This window comes from Jaculus jaculus, chromosome 18, assembly GCF_020740685.1.
Source record: "Jaculus jaculus isolate mJacJac1 chromosome 18, mJacJac1.mat.Y.cur, whole genome shotgun sequence".
Classification (NCBI taxonomy): domain Eukaryota; kingdom Metazoa; phylum Chordata; class Mammalia; order Rodentia; family Dipodidae; genus Jaculus; species Jaculus jaculus.
In genome coordinates this window covers 44817455-44836468 of record NC_059119.1, presented here as the reverse complement: position 1 = coordinate 44836468, position 19014 = coordinate 44817455, and the positions used below count along the sequence as shown (strand labels likewise).

General features: G+C 47.6%; 1 protein-coding gene across 2 annotated transcripts in view; it reads left to right on the top strand.

The window, feature by feature from the left end:
- Ston1 (stonin 1) overlaps positions 1–19014 on the top strand; it is a 65748-nt gene that overhangs the window by 34643 nt on the left and 12091 nt on the right. For both annotated transcript variants that reach the window (XM_004660151.2, XM_045137391.1), the window contains exon 2: positions 16674–18626. In XM_004660151.2, the coding sequence (XP_004660208.2) occupies positions 16721–18626 (1906 nt within the window). In that variant the 5' untranslated portion in view covers positions 16674–16720. The remainder of the gene's footprint in view (positions 1–16673; positions 18627–19014) is intronic.

Sequence of the window (19014 nt, the reverse complement as noted above, 5' to 3'; positions counted from 1 at the left end):
GTAGCCAACCTTTAAGGAACATTCTTCCCAGTGCCCTGAAGTTTAGCTCTGTGGCCCTGATGCCAATCTGGCAACAGTACCAAGGTCACAGAGTGGCAGAGCTGCCCCCCACCCCCACGAATCAGGAGGCTTTGTAGACATTCCTGGTCTGGTTACGAAGCTACTGTGGAGAAGTCTGGCGCGCAGGCCTCCGAGAATTCCTTATTTGGGGGACAGCCAATGAAACCACACCGATTCTGACAGCAAGACATTCTTTCTCTGGATTATGCACTATTGTCACCGAGCAAAAAGTCAGAGGCACAAAAAGATGACTTTAGCCTTCTGCAAAAGGCCAGGGTGTCCCTAAGGCTGGAGAGGTTTCTGGCCCGGGCACCCTCCCCCTCCCCACCCAGAGGAGTCAGGACTGTTATCAAAGGACCTCCCAGAGAAGTTGCTGATGAATTCCTGAGCTGCCTCTGGAAATGTCCCAGTTTTACTCTCCCCCACCCCCACCAGCTTCAGGCACTTACAGAAAAGCTAGATATTAGGGAGCACGTGGGAGAGTGGTTTTCACTCAAACATACAGCAATGTAGGGACAAAGTCTTTAAGCCTCGAGTGACTGGGAATGCTCTTGACCAGCTAAAGACATCAGTTGAATTTCAACAGCCTGCAGGACCTCTCCTGTGCACTTTATATGATGGTTTTTGAAGAAAAGCCAAAGAAAAGGAGGGGGCGGGGGGGACGGGAACCAGCAGAATAGAGGGGGCTAGGAATGGTGTAGGAGAGAGGGATTTGTAAGAAGTGATACAGAAGTTGGAGAATTAGCCAGTATGCCAAGGTGGTTCCAAAGGGTATGATGGTCAATGAAGAAAGAACAGGAGGGCTGGAGAGATGGCTTAGCTCTTAAGGCGCTTGCCTATGAAGCCTAAGGGCCCAGGTTTCATTCCCCAGGACCCACGTAAGCCTGATGCACAATTGTGCACAAGGTGGCTCACGTGCCTGTAGTTCGATTGCAGTGACTAGAGGCCCTGGCATGCCAGTTCTCCCTCTTGCTCTCTCCCTTTCCCATAAAAAGAAAAGACAGGGCTGGAGAGATGGCTTAGCGGTTAAGCGCTTGCCTGTGAAGCCTAAGGATCCCGGTTCGAGGCTCGGTTCCCCAGGTCCCACGTTAGCCAGATGCACAAGGGGGCGCACGCGTCTGGAGTTCGTTTGCAGAGGCTGGAAGCCCTGGCGCGCCCATTCTCTCTCTGTCCCTCTATCTGTCTTTCTCTCTGTGTCTGTTGCTCTCAAATAAATAAATAAATAATTTAAAAAAAAAAGAGTTCTGTAACTCTTTAAAAAAAAAAAAGAAAAGACAAAGATGGGACAGGAAATAAGGCTGGTTGAATTATGAAAGACGTTCTCAGAAATAATCCAGATTGTTGCTGGGCTGTTGTTCTTGTGCAGTCTTGGGGAACACTGTCCTCGAGTTTGCCTTTCCTATACCCTGACATCCAAGGCACCATACAGCAGGTGAGGACAGCATCCTTAGACTCTTGCTCTTCACTCCTGGAAATGGTGGCTCTACCCTGGTGATGTTTCCCAAGTGAAGGGGGGTGGTGTGTGACAGGCTGCCCCCACTTCAGTAAATCCTCAGATTGTCCTTGACCTGGAATTTAGATACCTGGTCACAGCTCTCACTTTTCCTCTGCTGGCTAGGTGACTTTAGGCAAGTACCTTAACCTCTCTGAACCTTGTTGCCTCAGGAGATTGGTTTTTGTTTATTTATTTTTATTTTTATTTTTTTGGTTTTCCAAGGTAGGGTCTCACTCTAGCCCAGGCTGACCTGGAATTCACTATGGAGTCTCAGGGTGGCCTCGAACTCATGGCAATCCTCCTACCACGCCCGGCTTTTTATTTTTATTTATTTATTTGAGAGTGACAGACAGAGAGAGAAAGAAGGAGAGAGAGAGAGAGAGAATGGGTGCGCCAGGGCCTCCAGCTGCTGTACATGAACTCCAGACGCGTGCGCCTTCTTGTGCATCTGGCTAACGTGGGTCCCAGGGAATAGAACCTGGGTCCTTTGGCATTGCAGACAAATGCCTTAACTGCTAAGCCACCCCTCCAGCCCCCCAATTTGGCTTTCTAAACCGCAGAGAGATGGAGGGTAGGACTGGTGTGCAAGTGGAGGCTTTTTACATGCTTGCTGTGGCCTACCTCCCTGCTATTCATCCATGGTGGGAGGCAAGATTGTTTTAAGCTTCTCTACCTCGTGTTGGGGGGGGGGGTTGGTCAACTCTTTACATATTCAAGAGAGTGTGCTAAGCTTCTACTGCCCCCGTCACACGTGTTGAAGTGCAGGTTGATGTCATGGTCTGTTTCCTGTATTACAGGGGTTATGCCTAGTGTAGGCAGGTCAATGAAGTTAATTTTTCCTTTTTGGGTTTTCAGGGTAGGGTCTTGCTCTAGCTCAGGCTGACCTGGAATTCACTACGTAGTCTCAGGGTGGCCTCGAACTCACGATGGTCCTCCTACCTCTGCCTCCTGAGTGCTGGGATTAAAGGCATGCGCCACCACGGCCGACTCAATGAAGCTACTTTTAACTTGTCCTCATGTTCAGTATATTCTGGAGACAGCTTTGAAGAATGTCTAACAGTTTTACAGGAAAACAAACACTTCCCATAGAAATCTTTAAACCTCAGAAGTGGATTTCTAGAAATTTCTACCATAATACACTAAAAAAAGTGTAGTATTTGAGGGAGAGAAAGAATCAGAGAGAGAGAGAATGGGTGCGCCAGGGCATCCAGCCGCTGCAAACAAGCTCCAGATGTGTGCGCCCTCTTGTGCATCTGGCTTACATAGATCCTAGGGAATTGAACTTGGATCCTTTGGCTTTTGCAAGCATGTGTTTTAATGGCTAAGTTATCTCTCCAGCCCCATTTTCTTATTTATTCAAGCTGGGCATGGTGGCGCACGCCTTTAATACTAGCACTTGGTTCTTTTTTTTTTTTTTTAAATTTATTTGAGAGCAACAGACAGAGAGAGAAGAGGGAGATAGAGAGAGAGAATGGGTGCGCCAGGGCCTCCAGCCACTGCAGACGAATTCCAGACGCATTGCGCGCCTCCTTGTGCATCTGGCTAACGTGGGTCCTGGGGAATCGAGCCTCGAACCGGGGTCCTTAGTCTTCACAGGCAAGTGCTTAACCGCTAAGCCATCTCTCCAGCCCAAGTCAGTCCAGTTTTATGTGGGTCGTGGCAAGGATCGAACCGTGGCCGGCAGGCTTTGAAAGCAAGCGTCTTTAACCACTGCACTGTCTACTCAGACCCCTGGAATACATTCTCTGTCTGTGCCTCCGTCAGTCTCGATGTCCTGCGCCATCTCTGAGCGTGTCTGCGGCTGTCTGCTAGGAGTTTGGGGGACGACACGGGTGGACTGCAGACAGACCCCTGGAAGAGTTGGGGCCCAGCGGAGGCAGGAGTCAGGCAGTGCCTCAGGAGCAATGTTTGCTTCTGAAGATGGCTGGAAGCAGCGTGGATGGTGGTGAACTTTCAGCGAGGTGTTGCGTGCGCACGGCCTGTCAATGGTGGGACCCGGGGCCCTTTGGTGAGGCTCAGGAACGCCTAGATCCATCGGTACTGGCAGTGCAGGGAAGACCTGAAACCAGACGGACTCTGCAACCTGAAGACTCCCCTGGAGGAGCTGGGCACAGGAGCGGACCGAAGGAAGGTGTGTCACGCTGTGCTGCGCCTGCTGTCTTCCCTAGAGGCACTCTGGGTCCAGAATAGAAAGATGAGGTCACCCATAGGGAGGGGTGACAGAGGTAAGAGATGGAGAAAGGCAGCTGCAGGCCGATGGAGGAGGGAAACAAGCTGTCCCCTCTGGGGACAAAGACTGATGTTCCTTCTACCCAAGAAAGCCAAGAGTCCCTCTCAGGGTCTTCTCTGTGCTATCTTTAAAAAAATATACATACATATGTGTGTGGGTATATATATATACATACATACATAAATACATATATATATGTATATATAAAAATGTATATATGATTATTTATTTATTGAGGGAAGTATGGAGCCAAGAAAAGGCACCCACGTGGCTAAAGAGATCCTACGTGGAGGGCCTGGAAAATCCATGGAAAGAAAGAGGAAAGAAAGTTCAAGGAGCTCCTGCCATGTGGGGAGCTGGAGGGGATAAAGGAGCCCACGTAGAGAGTAAGGGCTAGGGCATCCCACCCAGCTAGGCATGGGTGGAATCAACCTAGGCCCCCAGCTGAGGAAGAAAACACTCACCCACAGCTGCAAGTTCCCAAGTGGTCAGACAGCCTGCCCTCCCCTTGCAAAGGTATTTATATAACCTTATGGTGGTGGGCTGTCTTTTGGCTCAGGTGAACCAGAGGGCTGGTGGGTTAGGACTGGGGGCTGTCTCAGGAAGAGGCTAGCCCTGGCACCAAGTACTGGGGGCTAAATTTGACCAACCATAATGTTTTTTTTTGGAGGGGTGTGGTTTCGAGGTAGAGTCTCACTCCAGCTCAGGCTGACCTGGAACACACTATTGTAGTCTCTGGGTGGCCTCGAACTCACGGCGATCCTCCTACCTCTGCCTCCCGAGTGCTGGGATTAAAGGTGTGCGCCCCTGTCTTTTTTAATCGACTCATCTCCAGTCCGCATTTGTACAGTGCCTCACCCTAAGTCAGGGGTTGTTTGGGCTGGATTCCTTCGGAAGAGGGTGGGGGAGGATGGGTCTGGACAGCTGCTGCTGATTTCCCGGGCTGGTCCTTCCTCCTCCCTTCCCCTCCCTGGGGAACTTCAGCCCAAGAGCCACAGTGAGGTGCCCACATCCTGAGAGGGCCAGCGGGCCTTGGCTGCTGGCCACTGCGTGTTTTTTTTTTTTTTTTGTGCCCTCAGGAATGTGCAGACACAGCGAATGAAAACACCAGAGCCCATGTTCCTAGTGGGCCTCAGCTCTCTTTGCTTTGGTTCCCTTCCAGGCTTGAATAATTACTTTGGTCCAACCTTCATTATCCACTAGGAGGCGGCTGGAGAGTAGAAAAAAGAGTTGGTTTTTTTTCTCCCGGGACCGCCTGCCAACAGGTGCCAAGTCTTCACATCTGCGGAGCTCATGGAGTTTTCCACCTGACAGTTTGGAAGGAGGGTTAAAAACTTCAGGACTAGGGGACTGATGGGGTGGGGGGTGTTTCTCAGTGGTGGAGTTTTTGCCTGCTGTATGTGAGGCCCTGGGTTCGATCCCCAGTGAAGCCCATTAGTAATATAGTCCTCAGCTTATGAAAAATATTTCAGGGGCTGGAGGAGTGGCTTAGTGGTTAAGGTATTTGCTTGCAAAGCCTAAGGACACAGGCTCGATTCCCTGAGACCCATATAAGCCAGGCACACAAGGTGGCACATGTGTCTGGAGTTTGTTTGCAGTGGCTGGTGGCCCTGGCGCACCCATTCTATCTGTCACTTTTTTTTGTTTCCTCTCTCACATAATAAATAAATAAACACTGCAGGCTCACTTCAGAATGTCTAGAGAGGCTGTGTACACAGCTCGTAAGTAGCAGAGCTGTACCCAGGATTCAGATGTCCTTACCTCCATAATAGCTCATTGCTTCTGGTGTCAGCAGTAGAATATTACTAATTCATGCTATGTCAAATGAGACTGAAGTGACTTGTGTTCAAATCTGGATTCTTTCCATAGTCTAAGTATGCAGATGATCACAGAAAACTTACACACAAATGTCCATAGCATTGTAATAGCTAAAGAGTAAAATAGGGCTGGAGAGATGGCTTAGCGGTTAAGCGCTTGCCTGTGAAGCCTAAGGACCCCGGTTCGAGGCTCGATTCCCCAGGACCCACGTTAGCCAGATGCACAAGGGGGTGCATGCGTCTGAAGTTCGTTTGCAGAGGCTGGAAGCCCTGGGGTGCCCATTCTCTATCTGTCTCTTTCTCTCTCTCTGTCACTCTCAAATAAATAAATAAAAATGAACAAAAAATATTTTTTAAAAAGGGTAAAGTATGGGGCTGGAGAGATGGCTTAGCAGTTAAGTGCTTGCCTGTGAAGCCTAAGGATCCCGGTTCGAGGCTCGGCTCCCCAGGTCCCACGTTAGCCAGATGCACAAGGGGGCGCACGCGTCTGGAGTTCGTTTGCAGAGGCTGGAAGCCCTGGCACGCCCATTCTCTCTCTTCCTTTATCTGTCTTTCTCTCTGTATCTGTCGCTCTTAAATAAATAAATAAAGGGTAAAATAAACCAAACATCCTCCTGTTGTATAAACAGAAAGTGGGCCTGGCCCACACGATGGGATATTGCTCAGCCACACGAAGAAGTGAGGCACTAAGATGTGTGTGTTACAACGTGGATGGATGCTACAGATCCACGCAGGTGAAAGAACAAAGGTGTAAAAGGGCATAGAGCGTGCCATCCTGCTTTTCCACTTCTGTGAAATGCTTGGCAAGAACAAAGACATTGAGGCAGAAGTAGATTAGTGGGCTAGGGTGATGGCTCAGTGGTTAAAGGCATTTGCTTGCAAAATTCTGGCTGCCTGAGTTTGATTCCCAGCACCTATGTAAAGCCAGATATACGACGCCATCCACGTGTCTGGATGCTTTTGCAATACCAGGGGGTCCCTGGTGCCAAAACACTCACTCTCCCAAGTAAATAAATATTCAAAAAAAAGAATAATAATCAAGTGGGTTAGTGATTGTCAGGGCCTGGGGAAAGGGCAGAATGAACAGGAGGTGCAGGGTTTCGTTTGAGAGCAGGAAGAAAGTTCTGGTATTCATGGTGTTGGTTACTCGCCTCTATTAATGTACTAAAAACTGCTGCGTTTTACACTATTTGAAGAGTGAGGTCCTTATGGTATGTGAGTAATATTTCTTTAGTAAAGCTGTTATTTAAACACACATCCTGAGCTCTTATTGGCTGGGTGACTTCAGGCGATGAGGCAACCCCGTGGTCAGCACAGCTACGAAACAGCAATGACAGGACACACTTCACAGGCCATTTCCATGAGCAAGGTCAGGAATTTCAAAATGTAAAACTCTGTATGTTCTGAGCTCATTATTATTAAATCGTCAGCTTTCCCTCCTGTATTTTTTTTTTTAAGATACAGTATAGTAAATTCTTCTCCAACCTGAGTGGGATGGATCCCCCCCAACCCCCCGTAGGGTCTCAGTCTAGCTCAGGCTGACCTGGAATTCACTATGCAGTCTCAGGGTGGCCTCGAACTCACAGAGATCCTCCTACCTCTGCCTCCCGAGTGCTGGGATTAAAGGCGTGCTCCACCACGCCTGGCTCCTCTTGTATTTTTTTTTTTCGAGGTAGGGTCTCAATCTAGCTCAGGCTGACCTGGAGTTCACTTTGTAGTCTTAGGATGGCCTCGAACTCTCGGCGATCCTCCTACCTCTGCCTCCCGAGGGCTGGGATTAAAGGCGTGCACCGCCACGCCCGGCCACCTCTTGCGTTTTTTATATTAGCAAAGCCTGGCTCTATAGTAACCATTCAAGTAAGGACAGTCATTTGATTTAAAAGTGTTAGTTGCCCTCCCTCTCTCCTTCCTTTTCTTCCCTTTCCTCTCTATCCTCCCTCTCTCTTCTCTCCTTCTTTCCTCCCTCCCCTTCTTCCTTCCCTTTCCCTCCTCACCTTCCCTCTCCCTCCTTTTATCTCCCTTCCTTTAACCCTTCCCTCCCTTCCTTTTTCCTTCCCCTTTCCTCTCTCTCTCCCCCTCCTTCCCTCCCTTTATATATTTAAAATTTTTTTTGTTCATTTTTATTTATTTATTTGAGAGCAACAGAGAGAGAAAGAGGCAGTTAGAGAGAGAGAGAGAGAGAATGGGAGCGCCCGGGCCTCTACTGCAAAGGAACTCCAGACGTGTGCGCCCCCTTGTGCATCTGGCTAACGTGGGTCCTGGGGAATCGAGCCTCGAACCGGGGTCCTTAGGCTTCACAGGCAAGTGCTTAACCGCTAAGCCATCTCTCCAGCCCCCTTTCTCTCCCTTTATTTTTTCTAGGACAAAGTTTCAGGCTACATACTTGAACTTACTATGTATCTAAGCATGGCCTTGAACTTCTGATCCCCCTGCTTGTGCCATATATATATATATTCTTTTTTTTTTTTTTTTTTGAGGTGGGATCTCGCTCTAGCCCAGGCTGACTTGGAATTCAGTCTCAGGGTGGCCTTGAAATCTCAGTGATCCTCCTACCTCTGTCTCCCGAGTGCTGGGATTAAAGGCATGCACCACCACACCTGGCTACAATTTTTTTTTTTTTTTTGGTTTTTCGAGGTAGGGTCTCACTCTGGTCCAGGCTGAGCTGGAATTCACTATGTAGTCTCAGGGTGGCCTTGAACTCACGGCGATCCTCCTACCTCTGCCTCCCGAGTGCTGGGATTAAAGGCGTGCACCGCTACGCCCGGCTTCCTACAATATTTTTTTTTTAATGTGGAAAAAACTCCACAACGGTGCTACCCTTTATTGACAAAAATATAAGTGTGTGGTGCAATATTATTAACTGTATTCATTTGCTACACCTCAGATCTCTTGAACATTTTTTTTATTTATTTATTATTTATTTATTTATTTGAGAGCGACAGACACAGAGAGAAAGACAGATAGAGGAAGGGCTTCCAGCCTCTGCAAATGAACTCCAGACGCGTGCGCCCCCTTGTGCATCTGGCTAACGTGGGTCCTGGGGAACCGAGCCTCGAACCGGGGTCCTTAGGCTTCACAGGCAAGCGCTTAACCGCTAAGCCATCTCTCCAGCCCTCTTGAACATCTTTTTAATATTTTATTTTTACTTATTTATTTGAGAGAGATTGAGAGAGAGAGAGGGGGAGAAAGAGAGAGAGAGAGAGAATGAATATGGGTGTGCCAGGTCTCTAGCCTCTGAAAATGAACTCTAGAGGCATGCACCATCTTGTGACTCCTGTATGTGTGGGTCCTGGGGAATTGAACCTGGGTCCTTTGGCTTTGCAGGCAAGCTCCTTAACCATGAAACCATCTCTTCAACCCTTGAACATTTTTATTTTCCACATCTGAAACTTCTCTTTTTAAAAAATAGGCATTTATTTATTTGAAAGCAGAGAGAAATAGAAGAAGGAGGGAGGGAGGGAGGGAGGGGGAGAGAGAGAGGAGAATGGGCCAGGGCTTCCAGCCTCTGCCGATGAGAATGCCGTGAGCAGATCAGGGCAGACGTGTCTTCAGGCTTAGGTTTTCAGGCTGAGAATGTGGCTCCAGGGTACAACACCTGCCTAGCAAGTTCGATTTCCAGCGCTGTAGGAAAAAATTCCATTTCTAATTCTTTTGGATAAATACCCTGAAGTGGGGTTGCTGGATCTTATGTTAGCTCTATTTCATTTTTATTTTATTTTATTTTTGGAGGTTGGGTTTCACTCTGGCCCAGGTGGACCTGGAATTCACTCTGTAATCTTAGGGTGGCTTTGAACTCATAGCAATCCTCCTACCTCTGCATCCCAAATACTAGGATTAAATGTGTGTGCCATCATGCCCAGCATAATGTTTTTAAAATATTTTTTTTTAAATTTATTTGACAGAGAGAAAGGAGAAGGGAGGAAGGGAGAGAGAGAGAGAGAGAATAGGTGTCCCAGGGCCTCCAACCACTGCAAACAAACTCCAGATGCATGAGCCACCTTGTGCATCTCCTGGGAAATTGAACCTGGGTCTTCTATTGGACTATATGTCTGTCTTTTGGCCAAGAGCTCCAGCTTTGTAATGTGCTCTGAGGCCAGCAAGTGTGCTTGGGAGTTTTTGGTATGAATTATTATAGGTATTATGGTATATGTAGGTATTCTAGGTATATAGTGATTTTGGTATGAATTATTATAGGTATTAAACCTATAGGTCACTTTGAGTATGTATATTTAAATAATTTTTTTTTTGTTTGTTTTTCTGAGGTACGGTCTCACTCTGGTCCAGGCTGACCTGGAATTCACTATGGAGTCTCAGGGTGGCCTCGAACTCTTGGAGATCCTCCTACCTCTGCCTCCCAAGTGCTGGGATTAAAGGCGTGCGCCACCACGCCTGGCTATATTTGAGTAATTTTAAGTCTTCCACTATAAGAACAAGGCCTTTTTACTTGTTTGTGTTTTTAATTTCTTTTATATATTTTTATTTATATTTACTTATTTGACAGAGAGAAAGAGGAGAAAGAGGGGTCAGAGAGACAGAGAAAGAGAGAATGGGTGCACCAAGGCTCCAGCCACTGCAAATGAACTCCAGACGCATGCTCCCCCTTTGTGCATCTGACTTAAGTGGGTCCTGGGGAGCTGAACCTTCCTTTGGCTTTACAGACAAATGCCTTAACTGCTAAGCCATCCCTCCAGCCCATTTTTAAAAAAGTATTTTATATTTATTTATTTGAGACGGGGCGGGGGGGAAGAAAGAAAGAAAGAAAGAAAGAAAGAAAGAAAGAAAGAAAGAAAGAAAGAAAGAAAGAAAGAGGCAGATAGAGAATGGGTGCCCCAGGGTCTCCAGCCACTGCAAACGAACTCCAGATGTATGCGCCACCATGTACATTTGGCTTACATGGGTATTGGGGAACTGAACCTGAGTTCTTAGGCTTTGCAGGCAAGTGCCTTAACTGCTAAGCCATCTCTGTAGCTCAATGTTTTTATTTTTTTTTTAAGTGAGGTTTTGCCTCTTTAACATCTTTGGTTGTGTTTACTTTTAGGCATTTTCTTCTTTTTGATATTGTTGCACATAAGATTATTTTCTTAATTTACTTTTTGGATAATTTGCTCTTACTACATAGAAATGAATGCAACTGAGTTTTGCATGCTGATTCCATGTTCTACAACTTTGCTTATTACTTCTAAAGTTTTCTTTTGTGTGGAGTCTTGAAGGCTTTGCTACACAGAAGATCACGTCATTTGTGGGGTTGGGGAGATGGCTCAGTCGGTAAAGGCACTTGCTTGCACAGCCTGGTGGCCCAGGTTCGATTCCCCATTACCCATGTAAAATTAGATGCACAAAGGGGCACATGCATTTGGAATTTGTTGTGGGCAAGAGGCCCTGGTGCACCCATACACACTCTCTTTCAAAGAAATAAACGAATAAGTAAGTGAATAGAAATTTAGCGTTGGAGATGGCTCAGCAGTTAAAGACACTTGCTTGCAAAGCCTGTCTGCCCAGGTTTGATTTCTTAGTACCCATTCTGGTGCATGTGTTGGGTTCATTTGCTGGGGTAAGAGGCCCTGATTTGCCTACACACATACACACACTCTGTTTCTTTCTCTCTCTTGCATGTGCAAATGAATTTTGCAACTTTTTTTTGTTCATTTTTATTTATTTATTTATTTGAGAGTGACAGAGAGAGAGAGAAAGAGGCAGATAGACAGAAAGAGAATGGGCGCGCCAGGGCCTCTAGCCAATGCAAACGAATTCCAGACACGTGCGCCCCCTTGTGCATCTGGCTAACGTGGGTCCTGGGAAATCGAGCCTTGAACTGGGGTCCTTAGGCTTCACAGGCAAGTGCTGAACTGCTAAGCCATCTCTCCAGCCCCCTTCATTTCTTTTTCTTGAGGAATTGTCCTAGCTGTGAGCACTACACAATGTTGATTACCAGTGGTGAGGATGAGCATTTTTGTCTTATTCATGATCTTAGAGGAAGCCTTTAAGCCTTTACCATGGAAGGTAATGGTAGCCATGGGATTTTCACATAGGGAAATTACATGGATGTAATTTTATTCTATTCGTCATTTGTTAAATATTTTTGTCATGAAATGATACTGAATTTTTGCCAAATGCCTTTTTGTATGTGTGAGGATGATCATGGGAGTGGAAGGGGGAAGGAGAGATGGCTCAGCATTTCAGGCATTTTCCTGCAAAGCTAAAGAACACGTGTTGGATTCCCCAGGACCCATGAAAACCAGACACACAAGGTGGCGTGTGTGTCTGGAGTTTGCTTGCAGCGGCTAGAAGTGTGATGTACCCATTCTCTCTCTCTCTCCCTCCCCATGCCTGTCTTTCAAATAAATAAAATATTTTTTTATTTATAAAAAACATTTTATTATTTATTTATTTATTTGAGAGAGGGAAATGAGGAGAGAGAGAGAATGGGCGCGCCAGGGCATCCAGCCACTGCAAACGAACTCCAGACGCGTGCGCCCCCTTGTGCATCTGGCTAACGTGGGTCCTGCGGAATTGAGCCTCGAACCGGGGTCCTTAGGCTTCACAGGCAAGTGCTTAATGACTAGGCCATCTCTCCAGCCCATTGCTTTGTTTTAAAATGTACTTCTTTTTAAAAAAATATATTTTATTTATTTATTATTTATTTGAGAAAAAGGCAGAGAGAGAGCGAGAGAGAGAGAGAGAGAGAGAATGGGCACACCAGGGCCTCCAGCCACTGTAAACGAACCCCAGATGCATGTGCCCTCTTGTGCATCTGACTTACATGGATCCTGGAGAGTCGAACTGGGATCCTTTGGCTTTGCAGGCAAGTGCCTTAACCACTAAGCCATCTCTCCAGCCTCTAAATGTACTTCTTTAAGGTTTTTGGTTATGGTATCAGGATGAATCTGGCCTTATGTAACAAACTTGGAAGCATTCCCCTCCCTCCATTTTTTTTTTTTTTTTGGAAGAATTTGCAAGGAATTGGCATTCATTCTTTGAATGTTTTGTAGACTCAGCAGTGAGACCATCTGTTCCTGGGCTTTTCTTTATTGGGCGGGTTTCATTACTAATGCAGTCTTCTCCCTAGTTCCAGGTCTGCTCAGGTTTTAGAGTTCTTTTATGATTGAGCATTGGTACATTGTATGTTCCTAGGAATTTGCTCATTTTCCCCCACCTATACAACTTGTTGCTGTATTTATAGCACTCTCTTACAGTACTCTGAGTTTCTATGGCTTCTGTGGTAATGTCTTCTTCTTCTTCTTTTTTTTTTTTTAATTTCTGATTTTGAGTCTTCTAGTTCAGTTCTTCATTAGTTGAGCTAGAGGTTTGTGAGTTTTGTTGATCTTTTAAAATGTTGACTTTAGCTGAGCGTGGTGGTGCATGCCTTTAATCCCAGCACTGGGGAGGCAGAGGTAGGATCACCATGAGTTCGAGGCCACCCTGAGAATACATAGTGAATTCCAGGTCAGTCTGGGCTAGAGTGAGAGCCTACCTCGGAAATTAATGTTTCATTGATTTTCTTTTTCCTAATGTTTTTCTTTTCTGTATTTCACTTATTTCTGCTCTGATTGTAATGTCTTCTGCTAACTTTAGGGTTAGCCTGCTTTTTTCTAGGTTTTTATTTTTTTGTTGTTGTTCATTTTTACTTATTTATTTGAGAGTGACAGAGAGAGAAAGAGACAGACAGATAGAGAGAGAGAGAGAGAGAGAGAGAGAGAGAGAGAGAGAGAGAGAGAGAATGGGCATGCCAGGGCTTCCAGCCACTGCAAATGAACTCTAGACACGTGCGCCCCCTTGTGCATCTGGCTAACGTGGGTCCTGGAGAATTGAACCTTGAACCGGGGTCCTTAGGCTTCACAGGCAAGCGCTTAACCGCAAAGCCATCTCTCCAGCCCTTTTCCAGGTTTTTGAAATATGAAACTATGCTATTTCTTTGAGATCTCATTTATTTATTTATGGTTTTTCGAGGGAGGGTCTCACTCTAGTCCAGGCTGGCCTGGAATTCACTGTGTAGTCTCAGGGTGGCCTTGAACTCAAGATGATGCTCCTACCTCTGCCTCCCTGGTGCTGGCCTTAAAGGCGTGCGCCACCATACCTGCTTTAAGAGGTCTCACTTAGCTTTTTTTTTTTTTTTTTTTAATACTTCCATTTATTTGTAAGCAGAAAGGGAGAGAATGGGAGAGAGATGCACAGAGAGAAGAGAGGATGAATATGAGTGAGCACGGTTACACCAGGGCCTTTTGTCTCTGCAGCTGCACTCCAGATGCTTCATAATTGCTGCTTTTGCTGTGCATTTATCATTATAAATGCCCTTTTTGTTTCTTGTAACAGCTTTGATTTAATTTATTTTGTAACATTTTTATTGATAATTTTCTTACCTGCATGGAGTATATTTTGATCATAATCCCCTCTTGTAACCTTTCCTTGTTACCCTTTCCTCATCTCCCTCCACTGAACCCCTTATTCTCTTTTTTTTTTTCAAGGGAGGGTCTCACTCTGGTCCAGGCTGACCTGGAATTAACTCTGTCATCTCAGGGTGGCCTTGAACTCATGGCAGTCCTCCTACCTCTGCCTCCCGAGTGCTGGGATTAAAGGCGTGCGCCACCACGCCCGGCTGAACCCCTTATTTTCAACTAGTCCCATTCCACTTTGATGTTTTCCTTTTCTTTTTTAATTTTTTAAAAAGTGTTTTATTTTTATTTGTTTGCTAGAGAGAGAGGGAGGGAGAGAGAGAATGGACATGTTAGGGCTTCCAGCCACTGCCAACCAACTCCAGACGCGTGCGCCCCTTTGCAGCTGGCTTATGTGGGTCCTGGAGAATCAAACTGCGGTCCTTCGGCTTTGCAGGCGAACGCCTGACCCGCTAGGCCATCTCTCCAGCCCCTGACATTTTTCTTTTCTTCCTTTCTCTACTGTCGATGGACCCAATCATGTGTAGGTCACAGTAGTCATTGTGAATCACAGTCACGACTGCCCCAGCCGCCCCACATCAGGAAGGCAGCATTCCCGACCTCTCTTCCCTGCCCTTTGGCTTTTGTTCTCTTTCTGACCTCTCGTCTGCAATGCTTCCTGAGACTACATCAGATTAAATAAGACAACTATGTTGGAGGCAGTATAGATGCCTTGCTTGATGCTGAGCCGCTCAACAGTCATTTACTTTCAGTGCTTGGCCAAACAATAGTAGTAGCTTCTCTCTGAGGACCATATAGGCTTTTGACCAGTCATGGCTTTCCTGAAGCGGAGCAGGACTCAAATCCAATTAGAGGGCTGGAGAGATGGCTTAGCGGTTAAGCGCTTGCCTGTGACACCTAAGGACCCCGGTTCGAGGCTCGGTTCCCCAGGTCCCACGTTAGCCAGATGCACAAGGGGGCGCATGCTTCTGGAGTTCGTTTGCAGTGGCTGGAAGCCCTGGCGCGCCCATTCTCTCTCTCTCCCTCTATGTGTCTTTCTCTGTGTCTATAGCTTTCAAATAAATAAATAAATAAATGAACAAAAAATATTAAAAAAAATCCAATTAGAGAGCCGTAGGTTACCCCCATAAAGGTCATGTTACTGTTGCAGCACTGGGCACATCTTGCCTGCTTGGCTGGGTATGAGGCGGGTCCACTGCTTGTTAAGACTGTTGATGAGCTGGGCGTGGGGGCGCACGCCTTTAATCCCAGCACTCGGGAGGCAGAGGTAGGAGGATCGCCGTGAGTTCGAGGCCACCCTGAGACTCCATAGTGAATTCCAGGTCAGCCTGGGCTGGAGTGACACCCTGCCTAGCAAAAAAAAAAAAAAGATTGTTGATGACTTTTCTCCCCCAGTTGCATAGTCCGTCCGATCACTGTGACAACTAGCCTGCAGGGAAGAAGCTTCCAGCTCAATCCCTGATTGATTTCCCAGTGCCCTGCCGCCAAAATACGTACTGTCTTCAATAGTCTTGCTCTGGTGGGCAACCAAGTGCTTTGGCAACTGCGTGTATTGCTTTGGGAGCCTCAGGGCGCTTTGATCGACAGCTCACGGGGAGTCATCTCGTGTTTGGCATTAGTTGAAGTAAATATTTTGTCGGCGCTAAGTGTGGCTCCTTGTGTTTGTTACCTCTCTGCTGCTGTAACAGCATTCCTGAGATCATGAGCTTAAAGCATGAGGAAAGGTTTATTTTGTGTCACAGTTTTGGGGGTTGCCGTCTGTCTTGCTTTGGGGGCCTGTGGGGTGGCAGCATGGCATGGTGCAGGTGCAGGTGTGAAGAGGGGGGACCCCATTCTCCTCCTGGGTGCGTGTGAAAGAGTGGTGTGGGGGTGGGGTCCCACAATCTCTGGCAGGGCCCACACCTCAGAGATCTAGCATCCTCTTACTAGGCCTGACCTCAGCCTCAGCTCTTCCAGCAACGGAGGACAATGTGTTTTTGGAGGGGGGGGGTCCAGATCTAAACTATAGCACTGCCCTCCATTCCATTTCTAATCCTTGATTTTCCGCTAATGTATGTTCTTTTTTTTTTTAATTATTTGTTTATTTGCAAGCTGTGAGAGATGTAGAGAGAAGAGAGACAGAAAGAAGGAATGGGCACGCCAGGGCCTCCAGCCACTGTAAACGAACCCCAAATCCAGATGCACGCGCCACTTTGTGCATCTGGCTCTACGTGGCTACTGGGGAACCGAACCCGGGTTGTGAGGCTTCACAGGCAATTGCCTTAACTGCTGAGCTGTCTCTTGAGCCCCTTATGTGTGTTCTTTGTTTTTTTGTTGTTGTTGGTTTGTTTTGTTTTTCAAGGTAGGGTCTCACTGTAGCCTGGCTGACCTGGAATTCACTATGTAGTCTCAGGGTGGCCTTGAACTCATGGCGATCCTCCTATCTCTGCCTCACGAGTGCTGGGATTAAAGGTGTGCACCACCACCCGTGGCCTGTCTTAGGTGTATTCTTAAATGTAAATCAAGTCTCAGTAAGACAACATGGAGCCTTCATCCATCAACAGAGTTACGGCGTCTGGGCATTTCTTTGTACCTAATAAATATGTGTTTTCACACCCAAGTCTTTGTCAGAACTAAAGCCCTCTAGTATCTTGTTTTCTACCCTTACTGTGTATCCTGATTCTCTCTTTCTCCTTTAACAGAGGCAACGTGTCTGATTCCTTGCCGAGAGCACAAGCTGATCCTGAAGATGTGCTCCACCAACCCAGGCAACTGGGTCACCTTTGATGAAGACCCCACTTTTCAGTCTGCTCAGAAACCCAGGAATTTCCCTCCAGAGAATCAAGGGCTCTGCAGACCCAATGGGCTTAAGCTGAACCTTCCTGGCCTGAAGGATTTCCCCAGTGCCTCGTCCTCCGCCAACAGCACTCCCCTCTCCTCCCCTTGCGTCGATTTTTACTTCAGTCCAGGACCTCCGAGTAATTCTCCTCTTTCCACACCTACCAGAGACTTCCCAGGGTTTCCCGGCATTCCTAAAGCAGGGACTCATGTGCTTTATCCCATTCCAGAATGTTCTTCAAGCAGCCCCGTCTCAACCTCAGGAGGAGACTCCTCCCTGTTGCCCACTAAGCCAACCTGTTTACCCAGTGACCACTCCTGTATGCCTCCGAGTGTCCCAGTAGGCCTTCCCGATGACATCAGCAGCCCTCAGCAGGCTGGGAGCCCTTGGGTCCAGGGCGAGGCTCTGCAGTTTCAGGACTTCCAGGAGGACTGCGCCTTTTCAAATCCATTTTGGAGAGATGAAGCCAGAGGGTCCCGATTGCCCTCCGACCCTCCCCCAAGCAGAAAGGCCTCGTCATCAAGGGACAAGGAGGTGCCCGTTGACCAGAAAAGCCTGAATAAATGTTCTCTCAACTACATATGCGAGAGGCTTGAACATCTCCAGGCATCCGAGAACGGGGAGGACCCTCCTGGAAATGCGTCTGCCAAGGGCCTGGCCTCTGGCTTTGTCCCCCACACGCTGTTCAGGAGTCAGCCCAAAGCTGGATGGTTCTTCATGCTCAGGATCCCTGAGAGGAAGAGCGTGATGTCTTCCAGGCAGTGGGGACCGATCTTCCTGAAAGTCTTGCCCGGGGGGATCTTGCAGATGTACTACGAGAAGGGCTTGGAGAAACCATTCCGAGAGCTGCAGCTGGATCCCCAATGCCGCCTGTCTGAACCCAAAGTCGAGAACTTCGGCGTGGCGGGCAAAATCCACACGGTGAAGATTGAGCACGTGTCATACTCGGAGAGGAGGAGGTACCACGCCAAGACGGAGGCAGTCCATGAACCAGACGCCGAGCAGATGCTGAAGTTGGGGACCCCCGAGTACCCAGACTTCCTGGAGTTTCTGACGACTGTGGAGGAAGAGCTGACCAGGCTGCCGGCCGTGTCGAAGACCAAGAGGAGCTACGAGGAGCAGGAGATCCACCTGGAAATCGTGGACAACTTTTGGGGCAAAGTCACGAAGGAGGACGGGATGCTGGTGGACAGCGCTGTGATCACTCAGGTCTGCTGCCTCTGTTTTGTGAATGGGACCCCGGAATGCTTCTTGACCTTGAACGACCTTGAGCTGCAGAAACGAGATGCATGCCATGTCGAGAGAGAACCGGCAAAGAAAGGGATTGATATCCTTGACTATCATTTTCACAAGTGTGTGAGAGCAGACGAATTCGAACGATCGAGAATCATTAAATTTGCCCCTCTTGATGCCTGCCGGTTCGAGCTGATGCGTTTCAAGACTCCGTATAACGGGGATGACCTTCCCTTTTCTCTAAAGTCCCTGGTGGTTGTCCAGGGAGCACATGTGGACCTTCAGGCCTTTGTCAACATGACCCCGGTGACTCAGGGGCCATCCCATGCCAGTGCCTTGAGGAGCTGTGACAATATCCTGATTCACTTTCCGGTCCCTGCTCAGTGGATTAAGGCTCTCTGGACCATGAACCTCCAGAGGCAGAAATCTCTGAAAGCCAAAATGAATCGCCGGGCATGTCTGGGCAGTTTACATGAACCCGAAACCAATCCCGTCATTCAGGTCACGGTAGGGTCCGCAAAATACGACATCGCCTACCGGGCCGTGGTGTGGAAGATAGATCGACTACCTGATAAAAATTCAAGTAAATACTCAGGCTGCGTCGATTCTCGTAGCTTAACCATTTTCACCCTTCTCCTCGGGCTGAAAGCAGACCGGGGGTCGGGGGGGGGGGTGGCTTGTCAGCTGGGGCTCATGCCTAAATGGGTGGGCAGGTGGACGGGAGGTGGAACATTTAGAGAGCTGGTTTGTGTCTCGTGCCTCTTTCTACCAGATGAGTTTACTTACAAAAAAAAAAAATCATTTATTTGTGTGTGTGTGTGTGTGTGTGTGTGCGCGCGCATGCACATACCAAGGTTTCTTGGGCTTTATGTGGGTACTGGGGAACTGAACTTGGGCTGGCAGGCTTCGCAAGCAAGTGCCTTTAACCACTGAGTCATCTCCCCAACCGAGATAACTTGTTTTTTAATATG